At 38.4% G+C, this 26,291-nt stretch overlaps 1 protein-coding gene across 2 annotated transcripts in view; it reads right to left on the bottom strand.

Annotated features, from left to right (window-relative positions):
• LOC117306342 (calcium channel flower homolog) overlaps positions 1-17,979 on the bottom strand; it is an 88,312-nt gene extending 70,333 nt beyond the window's left edge. The window contains exons 1-3 of one of the 2 annotated variants that reach the window (XM_033790946.1): positions 17,842-17,979; positions 17,503-17,555; positions 7,007-7,196 (exon numbers count right to left, since the gene is read on the bottom strand). In XM_033790946.1, coding sequence (XP_033646837.1) covers positions 7,007-7,118 — 112 coding nt within the window. In that variant the 5' untranslated portion in view covers positions 7,119-7,196; positions 17,503-17,555; positions 17,842-17,979. The remainder of the gene's footprint in view (positions 1-7,006; positions 7,197-17,502; positions 17,556-17,841) is intronic. The other variant, XM_033790945.1, reaches the window with a different exon arrangement.
• Between the last annotated feature and the right edge of the window lie 8,312 nt (positions 17,980-26,291).

The following is a 26,291-nucleotide window of genomic DNA, read 5'->3' as shown; positions in this document are numbered from 1 at the left end:
AGATCAAAGAAGCAGAACCACATTAACCCCATTCTACAAGAACTCCACTGGCTTCCTGTCAATGCTCGCATACAGTACAAAGTCCTGCTCCTCACGTTCAATGCTGTCCATGGTCTATCCCCTCATTACATTTCCGAACTGATAATGCCATACACCCCGACAAGGTCACTTAGATCCTCTTCACAGCTTCTCCTTCAAGTTCCCCCATACAGAACAAAAATGTACGGTAAAAGAGCCTTTGCTTTCAGTGCACCCACCCTTTGGAACTCTATTCCTGCTACCATCCGTTCTCAGATAAACCATGTAAACCTGGACCTCTTCAAATCACATCTCAAAACCCACCTGTTCACCCAAACTTTTTTGTAATATTGTGTTGCTTAGTTGATTTGTTGCTTCCTCTTGTATAAATTTGTTTATTTGTTTTGTAAAGCGCATTGAGAGTACTTGCAGTACGGAATTGGGCTATGTTACAAGTATTTCTTCTTCGTCTTATTATTATCATTCACACACGACGCTGGCTTTGGCACTTACAAACTGTATGTAGCTCATTCATTCATTCATTCATTCATTTTTATTAAAAAACCAACTGGCAGCACGAAGCTGAATAATGTGGCATTACAAGATAACAATATTGATAAAAATAGCATAGAAAAAAAAAAAATTGCACCACAAAGGAACATTATATAAGAAGACGACAATAAGTAAAAAAATAAATATTAGATAAACCACTAAAAGACACTTTAAAAAATGCACAGGGTGTTGGGGGAACCCTCTTATACATAGAAACCCCACTATGGAATAAAGCAGCTAAAAAAGAGAAAAGAGAGACATATGGCAAAAACAATGATAGCAAAAAAGGGAAAACAAATTTGATAAAACAGAAAAGATTAACAAACAGTTACAGGATGTGGGAGACCCTCATTTATGAGGGCACACCAAAGCACCGAAAACAAAATTTACAGCCCACACGCACACCAATAAAACAAAAGCAAATATGGGTGCTCTAGTCTAAGAGGATTGGTTTAAAAGTTTAGTAAGGAATGGAATTGCACTGTTGCCATAGTGCTTAGTCCTATGTTTAGGCACCATATATTTAGTAGCATTGCGAAGACCCATACTGTGAGTGTTGTTGTTATGAGGGAACCAACCGGCATATCTATCAGAGGTACTACATTTAACAGCAAAGTTAGTACATAATTGATCACGTCTATCTTCAAGCGTCTGGAGACCCATGAGGTCAAGAGCATCTGTGTATGTAGTATAGTTGTTCCCAAGGATCACGTGACACGCTCTTTTTTTAATTCTTTCAATTTGATGAGTTTGCTGTTTACTGATGCAACCATGCCACACAGGAGACGCATACTCAACTGAAGGACGCACATAGCCAACATACACAGATACCAAGTCCTCAACGGGTACACCAAAACGCTTGAGACGACCAAGCATGTAAAGTCTTCGACTGCTCTTACACACCATATCATTGACCTGAGAGTCCCATCTAAGATCTGATTGAACAGTTAGACCGAGAAGCTTGGTCTCAGTAACCAGCTCAAGCCCCTTGTCAGCAATCTTCATATCAGGAGGACATGCAGGGTTTCTTTTGAAGCACACTTGCATAACCAACCTTGCATTTAGAGGGATTGAGCTTGAGGTGGTTACTGTCAGCCCAATCTTCAAGGTCTTGAAGGTCCAAGTCAATCTGAGTAGGCACATTGGCAGTACGGACCTCAGCAAGGCTTAGATCATCAACATACTTAAAACTAGAAGAATTGGTACTTTCAGAAGCATCATTTATAACGCCAATTAATGCAATGGGTCACAATTTCGTACCCTGTGGAACTCCACAAGAGATGGTTTCCCATTCTGATAGGGCAGAGTGGTATCGAACTCTCTGGCGGCGTGCCTTCAGGAAGTTTACGATCCATGGCATTATTTCGCTACGGACACCTAGGTCATGTAATCTCTGAATTGCCAAAGTGTGATCTACGCAGTCAAAAGCCTTGGAAAAGTCTGTCACTACCAGCGTGCCAACTGTATCGGCTTTGTCAGTTCCCTTGTAGAGCACATCAAGGAGTATGATTAAGCAATGAGTGGTTGATGACCCCTGTATACTACCATACTGGTTACGGCCGACAGATGTTCGGATATCTTCAAGCACCCATTTTGAGACAAACCCTTCGAATACTTTTGCTAGGAGATCAGTTAGTGAAATAGGTCTCAGCTTTGTGATGGTGGCTGGTGTTTCTTTAGGAATTGGCACGACAATTGCATCCTTCCAAATCTGTGGTACGCAACCCTCAACAAGACACGAATTGAGTATATCAGAAACAGGTATGCTGAGCTCACATGCGAATTCTTTGATTAGTTTTCCTGGGAGCCCATCAGGGCCTGCTGATTTCTTGGCACATATTTTTTTGAGAGCATTGTACATATCCCATACTTTGATTTGAGGCGTAGGTTCTGCAGGTAGGTAAGCAGGCAGTTCCTTCAGATTGATAGGGGACCTGCTTTGACAGACAGAAGCAAAGTCCAGGTTAATTGCCTCGGCGATAGCTTTGTCATCATTCTGGGGTATGCCTGGGACGGAAATCACAGTGGGCTTCTGAGTCTTATTGGTGATCATTTGGATTCCTTTATGCCAGCCTGATGGATCACTGGATTTTAGGCCTTGGAGACAAATTTGGTATAACGACTTTTTGGCTCGACTGATGGCGTGGCTGACTTTGTTACGAAGAAGACGCCAAAGGAATGTTTTCTTCTCTGCAAATGCAACCTGACGTTTTTTGATGAGGACCTTGATTTCAGCAGTGATCCATGGTTTGTCATTAGTTTGAAGTTTGACTAATTTGGTAAGAAAGCGAAGATCCAGTGCAGCATTGATCGAGGAATAAAAAGCATCAGATTTTTCACCAGCGCTAGTAGCATTCAAAACCTCTTCCCATTGATGAGTTGTTATCCATCTGCCAAATTCATGCATGCTCGGTTTGGGGAGTGGTCTGACTGATTTTACATGGACACCATTCACAATCTTGTTTCCACTGGGAGACCAATATATAGTGTTATGGTCACTCCGGCCAACCGGGGTACTTACAACTGGACTACTGTACAGGTTCTTAAATGTTAGTGATGATAACAGCCAAGATCGCATCGTTTCTTGTAGGTTTGTCAACTACCTGCTTCAGGGCATGAGCTCTGCATCTAGGATTGGTGTCAGTTCTGTTGAGATCCCCTAAAATCACTAGGCCCACGTCTGGATGTTTTGATTTCAGTAGATCGAGGGTTCTGACAATGTGATTAACCAGAGTTTGCTGATATTCCGATTTAGGTGGAATGTAGACTGCACATACAACCACACTCGATACTTGACGTGGGAGCCTATAGGGTCGGACCTGTAGCCACAGGCATTCAAGCTCTTCGGGCACTGTAATGTTGGTTAGAACCATAGCAGGGATGTTGTCTCTAACATAAATCGCTGGTACAGGTCCTACTACTATACTCAGGTAAGCATGGTCCAGGGTTTGGCTCTATGTCCCCAGATAGCACAAGTTTTGTGTGTTTGTAGTGATTGCTGATGTTGCTGAGTATAAATAACTAATAATCATGGTAGGGTACCATAACTGGTACGCCCATGGACGATGAATGGTTGAGTGATAGGCCTACTTAGGCATCAAAAAAATATACCATGTTGGCGTAACGGGCCCCCCAAAATAGGGTAGGTAGGTAGGGATTTTTTATTTATTTTTTCCTCCCAGCAACGAAAACGACATGTTTTCTAGTTTGTTTAAGCCGGTAGTATACACGATAACAAAAGAAAACAAGGCTACACACAACAAAGAGTATATTTTTAAACTCTTTCATAGGGTATGACAATTATTTTATTACGTCTTTAAAAGATTTTAATCATTGAATTTCTTCCCTTGAAAAGATAAAAATATCCAGGGTCGGTCATATTTTTAGGGTAGGTCGGGTTGCGCAAACATAATTTTTTTTTATGCCTTGGTAAAAAACATATTAAGCAATGTCGAGTGGTTCATGAAGATGGAAAATCTGCAGCTGACACAAGCAATGCTTCCAGAATCGCTGTGGTACGATCCATGGTGTCAGAATTACAGTCCTTTCATATTGAAGTCTGCACGTACATGTACTGTATGTAGGTGGTAACACATCAATCAGTTCAGTTGAGGTCGAGATGTGGCGAGGAAAATGTGACACAAGAACTAATTAATTAGGCCATGAATTCAACTAATTGTAGAATTCCAGAGGCAAACAAATAATTCACTCGAGTTGATATTGAAAATTCAACAAACGATATAATCCAAGAACTGTCTCAAAAACTGTAAATCTAAAGCTGATTTTGACTCTAGAAACAAAATTTGTGTTGTTACATGTAGATACAACGCAGTCGCACCAAAACTGTAGCTTAATTGGTGTTGGATTTGTTTTCAGAGAATAAATTAGTACCGAACGAATGAAGCCGTCAATCAGTATTTACTGAAGTTTGGATTTGGTAAGAGAATTGGTTAATCCTTTTAATTGTTCTGACATACACGATAGTACATGTCGCATGTACTATAACTTTAAGGGATGTGCGTTGTGTGTATACCCCTGTGCCAGCAGCTGCCTCATTAGCATGTAATGGTACCCACAACTTATTCTTACATGTACATGTAGTACCAGACTATTTTGGCTTTCTCCCGAACTCTCTTGGATTTAAGTAACAAACAGCGCCACCAACTCTCTTGGATTTATCTAACGAACAGCGCAAAAGTAATTTTATTAATAATTTCACTTATTTAAGGACATTCATAGCAACAAAAAAATGTTTTATTTGTATAAAGAAAGTATAAAAAGCTAGCCCACAGGGTTTGAAGGTCCTGTACCATTGCGAACAAATTTATAGCCTTGTTTTTATATTTTCACCTTATTAAGGAAGCTAAAATTTAACTCACATATTTCCCTTGTATAGCCTGAACTACATGTATCAGAAGAAGAGTTTGAAATATGTTTATTTTTATCCTTGATTCATGACATTAATTTTTTTTAAATAAAATTTAAATAGGCGTCTCTCATAGACACGTCCTGAACTGACTTGCTTAACACTTTCTTGCTTTGTTGTATAAAGTGTTGGGCTCAATTTTTTGAAGACAGCCCTTTTTTCTTTTTCTTTTTGCGCAGCTGCAATTTTGTACAGGGCACGCTTTGTTTACCTCTTTGTTTACTTAGCTACAATTGGCGTGTGCAAATTTCATATGAAAGTTCATATTCAAAGATTGCGCCCAACATAATGCCAATTGCGGCATCCAAGCCATGCGCACATGAGCCCACACTATCAATTGGTGGATGATCACATCGCCAGTGAAGAACTCCGACTTATTTTCAGAAAAAAATTCAATTATGGATATATATAGAAGAGTTTGCGGTAACACCAAAATGATGGTGTTACCTCAAACTCTTCTATATCTTATTTCCACCATGCAAAGTTTCAAATCCTACTTATGGATATATTAGTTAGACCGTGAACTCATCGAAAGTGTAGTAAGTGTAGTAAGGGACACTAAGAATATTCTTACAAATATATCCGTAGTTGAAAACTTGACAAATCAGGAAAAATTCAGAATATGTTGGTCAGATGTTTGTTTGCATTGTAAAGAAACTATATAACGAGGCAGGATGTCAGTGCATTGGCACTGACAACAGAGGAACCATGCACTGACTGACATCCTACGAGATTAAAAAAAGGCCAGACAAAAAGTTTAGAAACTCAATTCAATGCCGGTGTGGCGGTTTCAACCCATCGCCGTGTTCAGTTTTCCGAATGACCAAATACGGTAACATTACGTCATGCGATGCCTGCGCACAGCAAGCAAAAGTAGTAAATTTTTAGTGCTGTAATGAGTCATCCGTGTTACTCTCCGGTAGCTGTCATGGCGGCGTCCACGAGTACAACGAGCGGCGAACGCGTGTGGATCGTATGAGAGAATTTGGTGTGGCACAAGCAGTGTGACCTGCTTACAGCTGTACGCATGAATACGCGTAAAGATGGGGCAAGAGAATGTGACTAAACAGAAAAGAATCGTAATAATAAACAATTTCGGGTCACTGAGAGAACTACAGTTCTCGCGGCTGTATTTAATGTCCGGCTACGTCACCCGGAAAACTGAACACGGCGGAAGACTGAAACCGCCACACCGGTTACAAAAAAGTTGTTTGATCCCACCAAGGGAGCAGTATGTACATGTTATAGGGGTGTCAGTCTGGCCAGCAAACATGATCAAATAATCACTATGTGATTAGCAAACAAAGGAAAATGTCTGGTTGATTTTACAGGTATCACTGAAAGAGTTTGAAAATCAATTTATGCAGCGTACACATAGGCCTAAGGGCCGGACATTTTGTTACAAGAACAAGCCTGTTTAAACTGTACAGCATCTGATTTGTTTTTAAAAGTTGTACATGCTTTTAATTCAACAAAACAAAGTTCTGCAATAAAAAATGACTAACTACATGAACTACAGTATTAAAATCATTTTTGTTATGTTGTTATTGAAAATTTAATACAAATCTTTGGTTGAATCAATCTTTAGCCTTGAGCTTCTTCATTGACAAGCTACATACATCTATTGCTGTGGTACAAAATGTATGACGACTCGCGTTGAGTATGCTGCTTTAAGTGCGAAGTTAGAGGGCAGCAACCAAGTGGCCAAGTTTTTGTGCGACAAATCAATGTTTAGGTGCAAACAATTTTTATCTGCCAGAACGGTGGCTAGGTTTTCATGCCACACGTCAATATTTTTGTTCCAAAAGTCCTCTTTCAATGAAATTGTGCACACAAAATAAAACTTTCAATAGTACAAAAACAAACAAGAGGATGTTTTGAAGTTTCATAAATTTGGCTGAAAATTTCATCAAAGGAAAGTGTTTCAATGATTTTTGAGCGGGCTTTAATGCCATCGAACATGACGTGCACAGATCTAGAAAAATAAAGAACAGTGAAGAAAACACTTACTGATTCCACCAACTGCTGCTAGTGCACGAATTGAATATGTTGTGCATTTCCCTGGATTGTCTGGTTGTCTTGAAAGCTGCTGGGTTTGTGGAGGTACTTCAGGGGCAGACATTGCTGACTGACAATTAATATGTTCCACAAGTAAAAGGTGGTCCACAGGTAGTTTCTCCGGAGGATTTGATGTTCAGACCTACAATGTATATCGTCCAATAAAGTAAATCAAAGATCTGTTGTCGGGAAAAACACACACTGCAACATTTTAAGGCTAATGTGAATAAAGTAAATTTGTACATAATTTCACTAGATGTAAACTTGTTTTATGCTAAAACTGAAAACATCTTGAAGAAGAGCACCTACATGCAGGTATCCCGTCAGATTTTGCAGGAAGGGTGCCCAACACATGAATACTCCTTCATTTCATGGTGTTTTATGCCATCAAAATATAAATAAAGATCCCTACATTATGGCAGTCTTTCCGCACTGTCATGACTATACACCATACCAAGTCTAAGGCATTAGACTCCCGCCTCAGGGGTCTGTCTCACGCTCACACACACAGCAACCATTTTATCACACATAAGGGCCAGCCTGCCAAAAAATAATATCCAAAGTGTATAACAGAACTAATTCTAACAATTTATGGTGGACAAAATGCCAGACTTTTACTATTCTGGATCCATCTATCCGTTAAAGGAACACTACAGAATTGGTAAGAAACAAAAATTGTGAAGATCACAGATCTACATAAAACTTACACGGTCTAATGATGATGATAGTTGAAAACATCCCTTGAAATATATCTGTCTGAAATGTCATATTTGATGCGAAATAAATAATCTAACTTCGCGCGTGGAGTTTATCGCTCAGTGAGCGTTTTATTTATTTTTTATTTTGGCATCAATGCAATGCAAAATTTGTAATCGGTTTTTCACTATTCTCTCATGACCCAGATGGCCGATCGATCTCAAACCTACAGGTTTGTCAGTTTATGTATTAAGGTGAATCACATAAAGCAATTACACCGCCAGCAACTGTTTTGTTAGCAAAAAACAATTCTGTAATATTCCTTAAAGTTATTTACACCCTCTATTGTTGAGTTCATTCTACGATTCACACTTTTACACAATTTACCAACGAAAGTTTATGCCTACATGTACATTTTTCACATTTTTGTGACTCATTGATCCTTCCCAATCTACTGCCTTCTCAGTTAATGCCTGGGAGTAGCATTGTCTGTAAGTTTAAAGTTTTTTGCCTTGTTTGGGACATATGAAAAGTGTCTTAGTTGGTATGTAGGCCTCGGTATTTTGTACGCATTTAGCTTACATACATACATAACCTTACTGGCTAATGGGAATATGCATACAAAAAGTGGGTTTTTACTGAGCGGGTCATGCCCAATTTTCCAATTTTGTGAGATCTTTGTATTATTGCATTTAGCTTCAGCATTCTTTAAGCCATTTGTTACATGTAGTCATTATAGTTTTCTTATTCTTGTATTACAGTTTCACTCCTTGTTCACTGACGTCATTCCTCATGTTGATATTTAATGGAGTTTGGCTGGCTGCCTAAATTTGGTTAGAAACACCTCGATGAGGACAGTACAGTGAAAAGACGTACAACAGTTGACGTTACCACTACTACGGCAGTGGATAAAGGCACAGCTCTACTGTGAATTATCATCATGAATACCACCAAACATGATGACCGTGCGTCCCAGACCAGTTCGAAGACCACACATTCATACATGTACACTCATCTTCATCAGCTACAAGTGAAGCGACTAAGGCCTGAGCAGGGGCAGAGGCAGCACACATCCGTGCATCGTTTGCCGAAAGAGAAACAAGGTTAAAAGTAGAGAGTGCTGAAAGAGATGCAAAATGAGACTAGAAAAAGCAAAATTGGATGCAGATTTGGGAGCTACATGTATGAGTCTTCATAGAGAGGCGGCGGCAGCTATGGCAGAGGCTGATATCTTTGGAGACAGCCGAACAATACAGAAGAGTGCCTAGTAGCAAAAACAGCGTATCGTTTAGACGGCAAGATGTTGCTAAACGCACCAGCAATTATGTCTTGCAACAAGCTGAGTTCCACGCCAGTTACTCATCCATGCCCAACTTGGAACCACTACCTAGCCCAGTCAAACTCTAGCTAATCATCCAAATCTACCCAACACCGATTTGACGGATTCCGAGGGGGTCTAAACACAAGAAGGATCACAACATGTCCTTTCCCCCATTCTCTATCTTCATGGAGTTCATCTGTTCATCTAAGCACAATTACCAACTATAGTCATCGAAGAATTCACAGGTGGAGGCTCCAGCCGAATCTCACTACTCTGCCTAGTTGATCTCTGCGGAACGCGGAGACCAACCAGGTCAATGAGGTAGATCGGCACATTGACATTCTCAATTATCCTATAGGCCTATGTAATGGCAAGGATTTTGAATCGAATCCGCTGTTCAACTGGCAACCAATGCAGATCCCGAAGTACTGGAGTAACTCTCCCGAAATCTGGTTCCAGTTATCAGTCGAGTAGCAGAATTTTGAACGGGTCGTAATTTTTTCAGTTGATTTGAATGAAGCCCAAACAGCAGACTATTGCAATAGTGCAACTTTGAGGTAACAAAAGCATGAAAAAGTTTCTCAGTTGAGAAATCCAATATTTTTTTAACATTCACAATCTTCCATAAAGCAAATGAAACAGACTTACACATATTTGCTACATGGTGCTCCATGGTCACAGCAGAGTCATCTAGCAACATCATGATATACATACGTATGGACATGTATGTAATGTATATTACTTTGCATAGGAATAGGCAAGTAGGCTACTTTGAGCGGAGTTTGGAAGCAAGCCAAAACTATTATCTCTAATTTTTTTTATATTGTGGAGAAAACATATATGGGATTAAATTTTCACCAAAGTTCATCTCCAGATCACGTGATCCACAAGGTCAAATCCAAGGTCAAAGTAAAGATCAAAAGGTTACTAAAACTGTATGTTCCTACAAAAAAAGTAATGGCAGATTTGGAAAGCTTAAATGCAAATGGTCGTTTGAATGTCAGAGGTCAGGCGTGTTTTGACCGAAATCAACAAGAAAGAGCATGCCATAGCACGAAAACCGTTTATCGGATAGAGCTAAAATTTGAAATTTGAGCTTGTTGAGCCACAATCACCCCATAAACCAAATTTGAGCAAATTTGAAGAGGGTAGGGTATAAAATTGTCCCCTTTTTGGGGCGATTTGACACGGAATGACCCTGAAGCGTGTACGTGAACATCACCCACCCGCACACTGACCGCGGCAGCACCATCGGACACAGTATTAAACTTTGACGAGAACCAAACTACCTCCGTTTTACTGTCGTTGAGTGCAAGCAAATTGAATTGCATTCAACGTCTAATCTCGTCAACACATGCCTCAACAGGCAATGTACAGCTGGGTGTCATCAGCGTACATGACACTACATGACACTACTGAGATCACGGCGGTCAATAATGTCTTCAAAAAGCACCATATGTAGGGAAAAAGGACAGGTCCCAATGTTGACCCGTGGAATGCCAAATTTCAACTGGGCCTCGTCTGACACCAACGATCCAATACACACACGCTGGGTAAGATTTGTTAGGTACGACTTTACCCAGCTTATTAAAACTGTTCCCGAATACCAAAACGGGAGCACAGTTGCCTAGTGAGAATATCGTAGTTAATGGTGTCAAACGCGGAAGAAAGATCTAACAATACCTGAACGATGTCATGGTACGGATCAAGAGCAAGTGCAACATCAATCCTTAAAAATCTCTGTTTCTTTCAGTCATCCGTTGCCTATCTCCAGTGTTTTGCCCATCTGTGTGCAGCCTTTTTATGTTGTTTTTTTGTCGTTTGGAAGGCTAAATTTTAACTTGATAAAGTTGTGTGGACCTCATGTAAATCCTGTTTAGACTTGCACTACACTGTATGCACAGAGCTGGTGATGCATCATGGCAACTTTGACTGTGAGTATATTATACATACGTCTTACTGATACAAGCTACACCTCGCCTGATCATCATCGTCTACCATTAACATTAGAACAACCAGGAGGCCAGACAAATCCCTCTGTTGTCTATGTGGAGCACGTTCCAAGTTTTGTTTTTTAGCCGTATAACTATGTACAATATGTACATGTACTGTATCACTCACATCAGCTTGCACGCCAAAATGTTCCTCCCGATTTCCACTGGTTAAATGATTAAAGCATGGTCATATAATGTATGATGTGCATCTATGTGGCAATGATCCCCCAATGGACATCACCATATTGATGGATGTTGCTCCGAGCCCGGGTCCATCCGGAAACAAGAATATTACCGAGGCTTACCGTCTTAAACCAGAACAGAATCAACTTCTCAAACTATACAGTTTACTCAGATCCAGGGGGGAATATGCCAGTAAGCGCAAACGTTTATCTGCATTCTACAAAGGTACACATGACATACTTCAAAGAAATCCTGAGTACCAGACTCAAGTTGTAATAGGAAACAGGCATGGCATACACCATTTTGGTTCATCTTGTATGCCTTCAGCACTCAAACACTACCGAAGCAAACACCTTCTCCTTCATTCACCAATTGAAATGCAACTAATCACCCACGGTTTATGTTGACGAATGCTTGTTCGGTACTCAATAAACTTGATGAACTGGAACTGAGGCTCAACAACGATCAGACAGACTAACTGTAATAACTGAGTCATGGATAACCCCAAACACTTCGCCTGAGCAATACTCTGTGGATGGTTACAATACCTTCAACAAGTGCAGAAATGGTGGTGGTGTTTTGCTCTATATGAAGGTACCTTTACAAGCTTCAACGATTGACTACATGTCCCTCCGGAGATCGAGGGTGAATGGTTTATGCTACACCGACCTAAATTTCAAAGATGTGCTCCATTTGCAGTCTACTGTGTTACTGCACAGGTTCTGCCAAATTTGCAAATTTTTAGAGATCTTTGTATATTGCATTTAGCTTTGATTTTGATTAGATAGAACTCAAGGAGTACAGTACATTTACCAAGGTACATGTATGTTCTAAAATAAATTTAAATAAAAATAAGATATTTTTACCGATATCTCCAAAATTTGAGGCTCAAAATGTTGTTGTCCGCGGCGCGCGTAACTAACAGGTTCCTATCACCCAACAACAGATACTGTCCCCGTGACGACATTGTTTTGGCTGATATTGGGACAACGCTTCCAAATTACAAAATCTACCATTACCCTCGTCAAGGCCGAGGTGGTGGCACATGGCATCTTCTTTATTAAGTGGACCATTTGCAAGTCTGATATTCGAACCCTGATATTTTCATAAGTGAAAGCTATTTTGTTTATTTATAAATTGTAATAAACTAAGAGGTACCTAGCAAGATATCATACACAGTTTTGACAGCCCATGCCTTTCAAATAAATCAAGGTAGAAGATTTTGAGTCCCTGACGCCAGCATTTTTGACAGACCTCAACAACCCCCACCCCCACCCAAAAAATTTTTTTAATCTGTAATTTTCCGTTCGTCATTTTTTTTTTTGAAAAGGCCTAATTTCATGGGTTTTCTTTTAATAATTGTCCACCAGGGTGTATTTTTGTACTACCGGAAGCCGAACACCTTGTTTTTGTTATGACAAAAACTTGAGTCTAGTTCTTCTTCTTCTTTTTCTCAGCGTCCCTTGTCCGCTAACAAAAGCACCTTTCCCAAACTTGTATGAACTTGAAACTTCACACATAGTTAGATATTCATTAGAAGAAGAAACCGTTGAAGTTACGTCATGATGACGTCATCCGTTCTTTAGTTATAAATATTCACAGTTTATTATTTAAAAAAATCATAACTTTTGATCTACATGATGGGTTTTTACAATCGATACATCATCGGAAAGGTCGTTAAAAACTCTGTAAACGCCTCGCAGACATGACCCCATTTTGATCTTGTCTTCTGGTTCAAAATCGAGGTTGAAAATTCAAAAATTCATGTATAAAGAAGTACGAAATTCCCCCAGTGGTTGTGCGTACAGATTTGTTGTGTACATTGTATGCGATGCAGTCACGCGGTTTTTCATTGCTGGCGCGGTGCCAAGTTGTACTCTGTGCCATACATGTATGCATAGAGCTATATCTTATGGGCATAGCAGAACGCTGTGAAAACGCAGCGTTTAAATGTACTCTCCATCTTCAGTGTCAAATTGTTCATGTCCTTCTGATGGCTTAGTGGTCAATGTGGAAGTGAAGACAAAGTTTTGCTGAGATGGCCACCTACTTCAGTGATTCATGGGACTGTTTTATTATGTGAGAAAAAAACAGCAAAAAAAGACGAACATTGGTCATGTTTTGATCAAACACCGAGAAGCATAGACTTGACATTGATCGACCACTCCCCCTGTAAATGGCGTTTTGGACCCGCGTAACTCACGGTAGTATTACAAGATCTATAACCTAAATGGAACTTGGTATAATCATCATATTTTCTGATTATTTATTAAAACAACCATGCAAGTTATTCTGAGTTAAATATTTCGAAGAACAAAAACCTCATCATGGGAACTGCAAACCCGAGCCCCTCGCAAATGTTGACTAAAACATAATGAGTTTAGTACAAATTCTACCTGCCCTGTAGGGTGCATCGAGGAAATAAGGAATACAACACAACGAGTGGAAATCTGTTACTGGATCCACGACCATTCCGGTGAATGTTTCAGAATTTGCTGTATTCTGAAAAAGCAAAAATAACAAGAAAATTAAACAAAGTTCGATTAAAGGGAAATCAATCAAACAAATGTGAAGGCGTATTTGTTTTTTATCAATTACTGTATTGAATTTATTTTGCACCCTCTTCAGGACTAGCAAAGGGAGGGAGGGAGGGAGGGAGGGGTAGGTCATTGAAACGATTCAAAGTAAGGAAATTGCACAAGTTACTGCTTTTTAAGTGAACAACTTAAAACCTACTTATGATGTATAAAGTTTATAACATAGTTGTGCAATAAATATATACTTATTTTGAAAAGGAATGATTTTCACACAAAGCTTACCGATTTATCATGGTCGTTTAGGACCTACTATGCCGTCCGGGACGCCGTCCGAGCACCCTCCAATAGCCTCTATTTCTTGGTGTTTGATCAAAACATAACGAATGTTCGTCTTTTTCTGCTTCTATTTTCTCACATATATAAAAGTCATATGAATCACTGAAGAAGGTGGCCATCTCAGCGAAACTTCACCTTTAGTTCCATGTTGATCATTCAGCAATGAGAAGGGCGAGTGGGGGATATGTAGGCACTGAATACGAGCCTAATCTAAGATCTTTGTTACCACTGTACGCCATTGCTCTACGTTTTAAGTACAGTGACCTTTGGCCAGTCAAAACTTATCAATGGAAAACCACGCACTGGCATACCGTGTAAAAAAGTCTGAACAAGCTACATATGTAGTTGCGAGGGGTATGCTGTGTTAAATAAACATTTAGGCCAAGAAAATGTACATAATGCTTACACTAACTTTTGAACTTGAAGACAATGTCAAAATGGGATCATGTCTGCGGGGCGTTTGCGGAGTTTTTAATGACGATTCCGATGATGTGTTGATTGTAAGAATCCCCTATATAGATCAGAAGTTAGATCGAAGTATAGATTGAAAACAGACTATACCGAAACTACACCACGCGCTATATGGGGCCGGATGAACACATGCATACACTACACGTATGTGTACGCTACACGTGTTGTCATAGTTGTGTGTGTAAAATCTTTACATACGACCAATGGGGGAATTTCGTAGTTCTTTATACATGAATTTTTGAATTTTCAACCTCGATTTTGAACCGGAAGACAAGATCGAAATGGGGTCATGTCTGCGAGGCGTTTACGGAGTTTTTAACAACCTTTCCGATGATGCATCGATTGTAAGAATCCATCATGTGGATCAAAAGTTATGATTTTTTGAAATAAAGAACTTTGAATTTTTATAACTCAAGAATGGATGACGTCATCATGATGTAACCAACACAGTATTCCACTCCTAATGCATTATATCTAACTATGTGCAAAGTTTCAAGTTCATACGAGTTTTGAAAGTGTGCTTTTGTTAGAGGACAAGGGACGGAGAGAAGAAGATGAAAAAGTAAGTAAAAAAAAACGAAAAAAAAACGAACAATAACAAAAGGTGTTCGGAGCTACATGTATGCTCTGCTCCCAACACCTAAGAAGAAGTAATGAAGAAAAAGAAAGAAAAAAAAAGAACAAAAATAAGAGGTGTTCCGGGCTGTGGCCCGAACACCTAACTAACAAACCTGTGAAAATTTAGGCTCAATCGGTCATCGGAGTCGGGAGAAAATAATGGGAAAACCCACCCTTGGTTTCGCCGTGTCATGACATGTGTTTAAAATAAATCCGTAATTCTTGATATTCAAACAAAATCAGTAAAAAATCAACAAAACACCAGTGTACCACACACAGAAAATATAAGCCTGACAGACAACAGAGGAGGGCAAAAGGTTGACAGAAAAACAAAGCAAATATTGTCTGCAATTATTTTTTTTCAGGCACAAGACTACTGTAATTTCTCTGTTTATAGCAGCTTCTGATACCTAATATCTATCAAAAATAAAAACTTTGTCAAGCGTCCACATTTTTTTTTAGGTCAAAAACGTCAGTTTCGAACGTTATTTTTGACAGATTTCAAGTGACGATCGCCAAAACATGACAGATTTGCATGACGTTCCGGAAAATAGACAGACATAATTGCAAAATGACGTTTCAGACTTTATTACCTGTCGCGCAATCCACATCAAACGTACCTGAAAGGAAGTTGATTAAGTTTCCAAAAACTAGCGTTCTGAAGAAAGTATTTCCGTTGTAAACCATCTGAAGGACGTTTTGGATTTTCGTCTGGAGCTGTCCGATGGATTGTCGAACGTCAATAAATGCCAAGGTTATTTTCTTTACAGAATTATTTTGCACAAAAGATCATGCACAAAAACATGTGCTGATCGCGCGTTCCGTAAAACACTGAGGGTGGCTGACTACAAGCAGACAATTGAGGGGGTACGTCTCGTGTCAAAGGTCAACTTACATGTGAATCAGACAATTCATGTTCGTCGTGCAGAAGTAAATGACAGCCTAGGAAAAATTACATCGCTGGAGATTTGAAAAACTGATTACTCTGATAGTTGACCAAGTATCGCAGCAATCATTTTCACAAAATAACTATTATTTAAACGTGTTTTCATTGTATTTTTTTTCGAACTTATTGAATGTCTTAAAAATTTGTTAACTCACATGTTTCTGTTAAATTATTGATCAACATCCCCACCACCTGCGTATTCAAAAGTTAAATAAATGCCAGGGCTGCAAATATAAACTTTTGATCATTTAAATACCTCAATTATCTAACAGGTTGTTGAGGTCTGTCAAAAATACTGGCATCAGGGACTCAAAATCTTCTACCTTGATTTATTTGAAAGGCATGGGCTGTCAAAATTGTGTATGATATCTTGCTGTAGGTACCTCTTAGTTTATTACAATTTATAAATAAACAAAATAGAAAATATCAGGGTCCAAATATCAGACATACAAATGGTCCACATTATAAAGAAGATGCCATATGCCGGGTATACAAAGTCTCTCAGGTGCTATGCTTACTCACACAATGGGCAACCCACACAATCTGAGCCAACAACCACAGGTCTCCTTTCAGGAGAACCAATCAGACCGTGATTGACTGAAGCCTCTGCACCCCTATAATAAATAAGTCTACTTCTCTCTTTCTCTTCAGTAGAGCAAGTTAGTCGAAACGTTGAGACTAATTCAAGAACTGACACCGCGGACAGTTAATTAAGATCCTATTTAAGCTGTAAGTAGTAATCCCAGCAAATTTTCTATAACTTCCGCCGAGGTATTAGTTAAATAGCAGCACAATTTTGTTTCACAACTGAGAAGTCTCCCGAACATTCGATAAATCTACTCTGCGGTACCTGTAGTAGTAGAATAAAGAAAGACGGTTCTCTAAGAACAAAAACTCTACCTGGCAAGTAGATGGTGTTTTAGTAGACGGCCATACAGTATTTTCCTTTGTCCCATTATTTACATGCCCAGGCGGCCCTCATACATTCTTTTCATTACCCAACGCCAGGGCCCAATTTCATAAAGCTGTTTAGCAGAAAATTCTGCTTGGTAAAATCCTATTGCTACATGTAAGCAAGAAATGAGTGTGGTACCAATCACACAAATGGTAACCTAGCTGTACATCCCAACATGGGAGATTGATTGCAGTATTGATCCAGCATGTCCAGATCCAGAGTTGTACGATATTGTGGCTGGTAACCTACATGTTCCGGCACCCCAATGTCCCAACAAGTTATTTTTGCACGTTAATAATTGTTTTTTACTATTTATTTAAGCCATTTAATTATACAAACACACACTGTAAAAAAAATTCACATACAAAAGGCAAAGCACCCAAACTCCTACCTTTTTGTAAGGCTCCCGTGACTGTGGTGAGCCTTCAATCATGCCTTTAGATTCTAGAGTAGAAGTACCGAACTCCGATTTAGTTTTCATAATTTCATTTATTTTAATAATAAACTAGTGTGACAGCGAAGAACGAATAACTTTCCGTTAACGCCACCACTTTGTCACTCATTTTTACAAAAAGGGATATATCAATCAGGTAAATTAGATACTATATTATATATTATTTTATTTCGAATGAAAAAGTGGGAAACTTTTCCGTTTTGGGGAAAAAAAACGCTCCCGACCCTGGATTCTGACCTGCGTCAAAAGCGACATTATGTATTATAACATATTTACCTTAAATGTTGTTGTGTGCATTGAGATCGGTGTGTAGATCTGGTTCAGTTTAAAAAAAAGATTGACATCAATAGTAGAAACGTCAAACAAATAACAATAAGGACACGAAACTAAAAAAGCTAAACAATTCAGCTCTTACCAAAGGGCGCCCTCAATAATTAACTTTAGCCTGAATGTCTGACGTCATTCTTCGAGGCTCGTGATCAGACATGTCAGACTCTACAGTATAGTCACAGACAGTACAGTCAGACAGGACTAATTTGGCAACAACAAAAATGTAACTGTAACTCTCAAAAACGTAATGTGTCATAAACTCAGCGATTTTTTTTATTCAAACAGAAACAGAAAAAAAATGCATTCACACACAGACAAAAGACAAGAGGCCCTGTCACAAGCGAAAAAATGTTCTTTGCACTTTGTTATTTCTTAATTTATTTGATTGCCAATAACATGTTTATCAACAACAACAAAAATTTGAAATGAAAAGGCGTTTATTATCGATCAAACATTTTAAATAAAATGTAGGTACAAATGAAGAGCGCCCTCCTGTCTTCAGTGATTAGCATCCCTCTTTTAACATGTTAAACTGCAGTTTTCATGCATGACCATTTTGTTGTCCTCAGAACTTTACATTTTAAACTTTTAAAAGGGGTCTAAGTTTAATAGTACTGAGTACAAACTACTAATCTATCTACTGAACTTTTTGTGTGTATTTCTGATATTTAATTAACATATTTATTTTATACTTATAATCCATTTGTGTGCTGTAGTCCCTACATTACATAGTTAGCTGTTCCGATCCAGTCGGAACAGCTATTGTTTTCGTCGAGATTTTTATTATTTTTATTATTATTAGCTGTTCCAATCCAGTCGGAACAGCTATTGTTTTCGTCGAGATTTTTATTATTTTTATTATTAGCTGTTCCGATCCAGTCGGAACAGCTATTGTTTTCGTCGAGACTTTTATTATTAGCTGTTCCGATCCAGTCGGAACAGCTATTGTTTTCGTCAAGATTTTTATTATTTTTATTAGCTGTTCCGACTGTCTGTCGGAACAGGTATTGTTTTCGTCGAGATTTTTATTATTTTTATTATTATTATTATTAGCTGTTCCGATCCAGTCGGAACAGCTATTGTTTTCGTCGAGATTTTTATTATTTTTAGCTGTTCCGATCCAGTCGGAACAGCTATTGTTTTCGTCGAGATTTTTATTAGCTGTTCCGACTGTCCGTCGGAACAGGTATTGTTTTCGTCGAGATTTTTATTATTTTTAGCTGTTCCGACCGTCCGTCGGAACAGGTATTGTTTTCGTCTAGATTTTTATTAGCTGTTCCGACTGTCCGTCGGAACAGGTATTGTTTTCGTCGAGATTTTTATTATTTTTATTAGCTGTTCCGATCCAGTAGGAACAGGTATTGTTTTCGTCAAGATTTTTATTATTTTTTATTATTATTAGCTGTTCCGACTGTCCGTCGGAACAGGTATTGTTTTTGTCGAGATTTTTATTATTTTTATTATTATAAGCTGTTCCGACTGTCCGTCGGAACAGGTATTGTTTTCGTCGAGATTTTTATTATTTTTATTATTATTATTATTATTATTATTAGCTGTTCCGACTGTCCGTCGGAACAGGTATTGTTTTCGTCGAGATTTTTATTAGCTGTTCCGACTGTCCGTCGGAACAGGTATTGTTTTCGTCGAGATTTTTATTATTTTTAGCTGTTCCGATCCAGTCGGAACAGCTATTGTTTTCGTCGAGATTTTTATTATTAGCTGTTCCGATCCAGTCGGAACAGCTATTGTTTTCGTCGAGATTTTTATTATTTTTAGCTGTTCCGACCGTCCGTCGGAACAGGTATTGTTTTCGTCTAGATTTTTATTGTTTTTATTAGCTGTTCCGATCCAGTCGGAACAGCTATTGTTTTCGTCGAGATTTTTATTATTTTTATTAGCTGTTCCGATCCAGTCGGAACAGCTATTGTTTTCGTCGAGATTTTTATTATTTTTATTATTATTAGCTGTTCCGACCGTCCGTCGGAACAGGTATTGTTTTCGTCTAGATTTTTATTAGCTGTTCCGAACCGTCCGTCGGAACAGGTATTGTTTTCGTCTAGATTTTTATTGTTTTTATTATTAGCTGTTCCGATCCAGTCGGAACAGCTATTGATTTCGTCGAGATTTTTATTATTTTTATTAGCTGTTCCGATCCAGTCGGAACAGCTATTGTTTTCGTCGAGATTTTTATTATTAGCTGTTCCGATCCAGTCGGAACAGCTATTGTTTTCGTCGAGATTTTTATTATTTTTATTATTATTATTATTATTATTAGCTGTTCCGACCGTCCGTCGGAACAGGTATTGTTTTCGTCTAGATTTTTATTGTTAGCTGTTCCGATCCAGTCGGAACAGCTATTGTTTTCGTCGAGATTTTTATTATTAGCTGTTCCGATCCAGTCGGAACAGCTATTGTTTTCGTCGAGATTTTTATTATTTTTAGCTGTTCCGACCGTCCGTCGGAACAGGTATTGTTTTCGTCTAGATTTTTATTGTTTTTATTATTATTATTCTTTGTTTCTCCCTAAATCCCATAGTGTTTGTACACGTTTTTGCGGCAGCCTAATCTCCTAAACCATAATACGAAAGAGTGAGTTTATTATACCAAATTGAAGCTTAGAACATAAGCTTAATTCTTATCGTAAAAAATGTTAAAATTGTTAATTAATAATCCCCAATTAAGCTTATGAATATTTAATTAGCAAACCTTGTTAACACCATATCTCAAAAAGTAGACCGCCGATCCTGAAACTTTTTTCAGCTATACACTAGTCAGGTCCTGTTAATGTGATTTCCGACATAAAATTCTGGACGACGTCACCATGACGTCATGTAATGCACGTTTTGTGTCTGTGCACAAACACAATGGCTCTTCAAATCTATACTTTAAACTGGTCAAAAACACAATAACTTCTAAATAATTTATTTGTTAGTTTCCTAAATACCATATTATGTGTAGAAAAATACACTGATTCTAATAAGATTTGTTTCAGTCCATAAAAGCAATCAATGTTCGTCTATTAATTAATTAATCAATTAGAATCTTGGCATCATGGGTACAACGTAGTACTTCATGAATTGGGTGCAGTCACTTTCATTGTAATGTTTAAACATCTCTATGGCTCTTGCAACACACTGCGACCTGTATGGGTTGAGGACTCTCGGGGAGAGTCTGAGAAGACGATGTCGTGATGTTTGCATCTTTAATTTGTTTTTGAAAAATGGCAACTAGTAACTAATTAACCACATGACCCTGATTTGCATATTCAATCAGAAAATCTTTGCAGCACCATATCTCAAGAAGTATACAGCCGATTTTAAGACTGTTTGTTGCTAAAGACTCTTTGGGATTGGAGATTAATTTTGAAAAATCGTGACCTCAAGTTGACCCCTACTTCCGGGTCGGCCGGAAGTGGGACCATATCTCAAGAACTATACAACAGATTATAAAACTTTTTGCAGTTATAAACTCCTTAGGCATAAAAATATAACTTTTGACAAACCGTGACCTCAAGTTGACCTCTACTTCCGGGTCAACCGGAAGTGGGACCATATCTCAAGAAATATACAACCGATTTTCAAACTTTTTTCAGTTATAGACTCCTTGGACATTCAAGATTAGTTTGAAACACATTTGACCCCATGTTGACCTTTACTTCCGGGTCGACCGGAAGTGGGCCAATATCTCAAGAAGTACAAAGCCAATGTTCAAACTTCAGTTATAGACTCTAAGGCAATAAATATTAACTTTGAAAAACTGTGACCCTATGTTGACCTCTACTTCTGGGCAACCGGAAGTGGGACTATATATCAAGATCTTCACAACCGATTGCTTAAACTTTTTCAGTTATAGACTCCTTGGCATTGCAGATTAGTCTTTGGTAGCTGTGGGCCCATTTTGACCTTTACTTGTGGGTCAACCGGGAAGTGTGACCTAATACCAAGAGCTACACAACTTTTTTGAAACTTTTTTTCCAGTTATATATTCCTTGGGCAATGAAGCACATAATCAAAGCAAAACATCACGGAACAGCTTCGTGTTTGTTCACAAACACTTAATGTCTAGTTATTAGCTGTTCCGACCGTCCGTCGGAACAGGTATTGTTTTCGTCTAGATTTTTATTGTTTTTATTATTATTCTTTGTTTCTCCCTAAATCCCATAGTGTTTGTACACGTTTTTGTGGCAGCCTAATCTCCTAAACCATCATACGGAAGAGTGAGTTTATTATACCAAATTGAAGCTTAGAACATAAGCTTAATTCTTATCGTAAAAAATGTTAAAATTGTTAATTAATAATCCTTAATTAAGCTTATGAATATTTAATTAGCAAACCTTGTTAACACCATATCTCAAAAAGTAGACCGCCGATCCTGAAACTTTTTTCAGCTATACACTAGTCAGGCCCTGTTAATGTGATTTCCGACATAAAATTCTGGACGACGTCACCATGACGTCATGTAATGCACGTTTTGTGTCTGTGCACAAACACAATGGCTCTTGAAGTGTAAACAAACCCAGCTTTCCAAAACATAATTTATTCTATTAAAATTAAATTACATGTTGTACACTTCCCAAAATTGCTTTAGATTAAGATATATTTTATTGATTGTCATTTTAAAAGCATCAGAACTTATAGAAACAGTGAAATTATTTTTAAAAACCTGTATTTCCGGGGAAGTTTTTTCAAAGATCATGGGTACGGCGTAAAACTTGATTTGAATAGTCAAAAATTGTAAAACTGTTAACTTGACCAAGTCCTTATACCATTTTCGACCGGTGTTATTGCGTTTTTTTGTTCAATATACATAGATTTCTTACGGTAACCGACTAGCACAAGTCTAAACTTGTTCCCAAAATTTGACAAGCCTGAGCATGGTGCGTCGTGGACCGGGTTCATTTCAGCCGACGAGCGTGGACGACGAAAATAGACCGCCCGGGATTTGGAATTATTTACGGGTAAAGTCACCTTGTTCGCGCCGGGGACCATTTGCCTAAACTAATTCCAGTATTTCGCGTTACGTTCGGAAATTGGACCATGACAAACAAAAACTCTTTGACAGGAATACAAAAGCAGAGTTTTATAGAGCTGCTTATAATAAACAGGCAAAACATTTTGCTTTACAAAATTGCAGAAATTGAGCAGAATACCTGGATTCACAACTTGAACATGAGGCATGGTTAAGCTGCTTTTTGTGTTTAAAAAGCTATTATGTAGTTTGGTCCTGGGCCAATGGCTTTTAAAGGAAAGAATCGCAGCGCTTACGTAATCAGGGAACTGTGCTTACGCTAAGCGTATTTTACAGCTTAGCAGGGAATGTGTTCATCACGTCACAATTTGCATCAAAAAATTTGCTACAGTTGACTAATTGTGCTCAACTCCTGCGAAACTTTCACTGCAAAAACAGTGACTTAAAAATTTGATTTGCATTCGCAGGAAAAACCGTGCTTTACTTGTGACAAAAGTAGGCAGGGGCGACTAGTGTGCTTTAGTGTTAAAGTCGCGACTACAAATTATTATTTGAGTCGCGACTACTGTTTCTCTCTACTCCGTTATAATCGTGTCCACTCATCGACTACAAAATTTGTCCCGACTACCTGTTTGGTGAACCAGTTGTGTTGCTTATTACTATTCGCAACATAATTAATATTGCCCTTGCGGCATAGCGGCACAAATCTTGAGAATCCGTACTTTATCTCGACAAGTGTCGTAGTTAGGTTTGAAGTGCGACTAGTCGAGTAGTAAATTTCACTCGTCACACCCATTCGCAACATAATTAAAAATTTGTCCCGACTACCTGTTTGATGAACCAGTTGTGTTGCTTACTACTATTCGCAACATAATTTATATTGCCCTTGCGGCATAGCGGCACAAATCTTGAGAATCCGTACTTTATCTCGACAAGTGTCGTAGTTAGGTTTGAAGTGCGACTAGTCGAGTAGTAAATTTCACTAGTCACAACCATTCGCAACATAATTAATATTGCCCTTGCGGCACATAGCGGTACAAATCTTGAGAATCCGTATTTTATCTCGACAAGTGTCGCAGGCAGGTTTGAGGTGCAACTAGTCGAGTAGTAAAATTCACTAGTCACCCATTGGCAACATAATTAATATTGCCTTTGCGGCACATAGCGGCACAAATCTTGAGAATCTGTATTTTATCTCGACAAGTGTCGTAGTTAGGTTTGAGGTTCGACTAGTCGAGTCATGATGGGAACTTGCTTAATGAAAAAGATTCAGTGCTCTGCAGAAGCATTGAATTCTGCGCTTACATCAAGCGAAATAGACTGCTTATAGCAGGGATTTCTTTTGTTTGTGTGCTTCCAAGTTCGCACATTATTTTCCAAGCTTGCACATCACAGTAAAGCGGAAAATGGTGATCGTAAGCGCAGACTTTGGTGGTCATGAGAACCATGTAACTTTGCCCTGTAAGTAGGTTTGGTAAGGCCTACACTTCAAACATGTAAAGTCAAAAAAGATTGTTAGTACATGAGGGGAAATCTTGTGAAACTGGTCCAATTTGACTCTGCTTCACTGCGTAAGCAAAGAATTGACACATCAGAAGCGCGGATATTATCGCTTACTTAAAGCATATTTCACAGCTTAGCAGGGATATTTTTGCTTGTGCGCGGGGAAACTTATCATATGTAATATTTGCTTTGAACTAATTGTACAGATATTTCAGCGCCTGCACAGTAAGCGGAGAATGGTGGTTGTATAATAAATGGGCAGAGTTTGGCTGAAGCAGACAGAGCCATAAAAGTGGGCCATGTTCTATAGGGGAAATTATAGCTTGACATTTTGTGACAGTTTTGGTCTCTGCGACGTACACATACAAATACAGAGTCAGATACAGACATTACGGTGCAGAAATCGTGCAATTGAAATGTCTCATAAGAGCGCCCCCTATCGGCAGGAGTAGGAAAATAAAGGAGTATCCTACAAATTAATTATGTGTTTTTAAACACGTAAAATAATATCAAATGGAAGCTTTAGGATGTTTAGCTTAATTCCTATCATAAAACATATTAAAATTATTTATTAATTAACCACCAGTGACCCTCATATGCATATTAATTAGGAAATCTTTGCAGCATCATATCTCAAGAACTTCACGGCCGACTTTTCAACTGTTTGTTTTTAAAGACTCCTTGGGGGTTGGAGATTAGATTGACAAAACTGTGACGTCAAGTTGACCTCTACTTCCGCGTCAACCGGAAGTGTCACCATATCTCAAGAACTATACAGCAGATTTTCAAAATATTTTCAGTTATAATCTCCTTAGGCATAAAATATTAACTTTAAAAAAACGTGACCTCAAGTTGACCCCTACTTCCTGGTCAACCGGAAGTGGGACCATAGCTCAAGAACTATACAACAGATTATCAATTTTGGTTCAGTTATAGACTCCTTGGGCATTGAAGATTAGTTTGAAACAACTTTGACCCCATGTTGATCTTTACTTCCGGGTCAACCGGAAGTGAACCCATATCTAAAAAAGTACAAAGCTAATGTTCAAACTTCAGTTGTAGACTCTTAGGCAATAAATATTAGCTTTGGAAAACTGTGACCCCAAGTTGACCTCTACTTCTGGGTCAACCGGAAGTGGGACTATATATATCAAGATCTACACAACCGATTTTATAGACTCCTTGGCATTGCAGATTAATCTTTGGTAGCTGTGGGCCCATGTTGACCTTTACTTACGGGTCAACCGGGAAGTAAAACCTTATAACAAGAGCTACACAACTTTTTTGAAACCTTTTAAGTTATATATTCCTTGGGCAATGAAGCACATAATCCAAGCAAAACAACAAGGAACAGCTTCGTGTTTGTTCACAAACACTTAATGTCTAGTTATTATTATTATTTGTTTCTCCCTAAATCCCATAGTGTTTGTACACGTTTTTGTGGCAGCCTAATCTCCTAAACCATAATACGAAAGAGTGAGTTTATTATACCAAATTGAAGCTTAGAACATAAGCTTAATTCTTATCGTAAAAAAAAAAATTAAATTGTTAATTAATAAGCCTTAATTAAGCTTATGAATATCTAATTAGCAAACCTAGTTAACACCATATCTCAAAAAGTAGACCGCCGATCCTGAAACTTTTTTCAGCTATACACTAGTCAGGTCCTGTTAAGGTGATTTCTGACATAAAATTTCGGACGACGTCACCATGACGTCATTTAATGCACGTTTTGTGTCTGTGCACAAACACAATGGCTCTTCAAATCTATACTTTAAACTGGTCAAAAACACAATAACTTCGAAATAATTTATCTGTTAGTTTCCTAAATATCATATTATGTGTAGAAAAACACACTGATTCTAATAAGATTTGTTTCAGTCCATAAAAGCAATCAATGTTCGTCTATTAATTAATTAATCAAT

The sequence above is a fragment of the Asterias rubens genome, unplaced genomic scaffold, assembly GCF_902459465.1.
Source record: "Asterias rubens unplaced genomic scaffold, eAstRub1.3, whole genome shotgun sequence".
In the NCBI taxonomy this organism is placed as follows: domain Eukaryota; kingdom Metazoa; phylum Echinodermata; class Asteroidea; order Forcipulatida; family Asteriidae; genus Asterias; species Asterias rubens.
The sequence above is the reverse complement of the archived record's forward strand: the minus strand, read 5'-3'. Positions and strand labels throughout refer to the sequence as shown.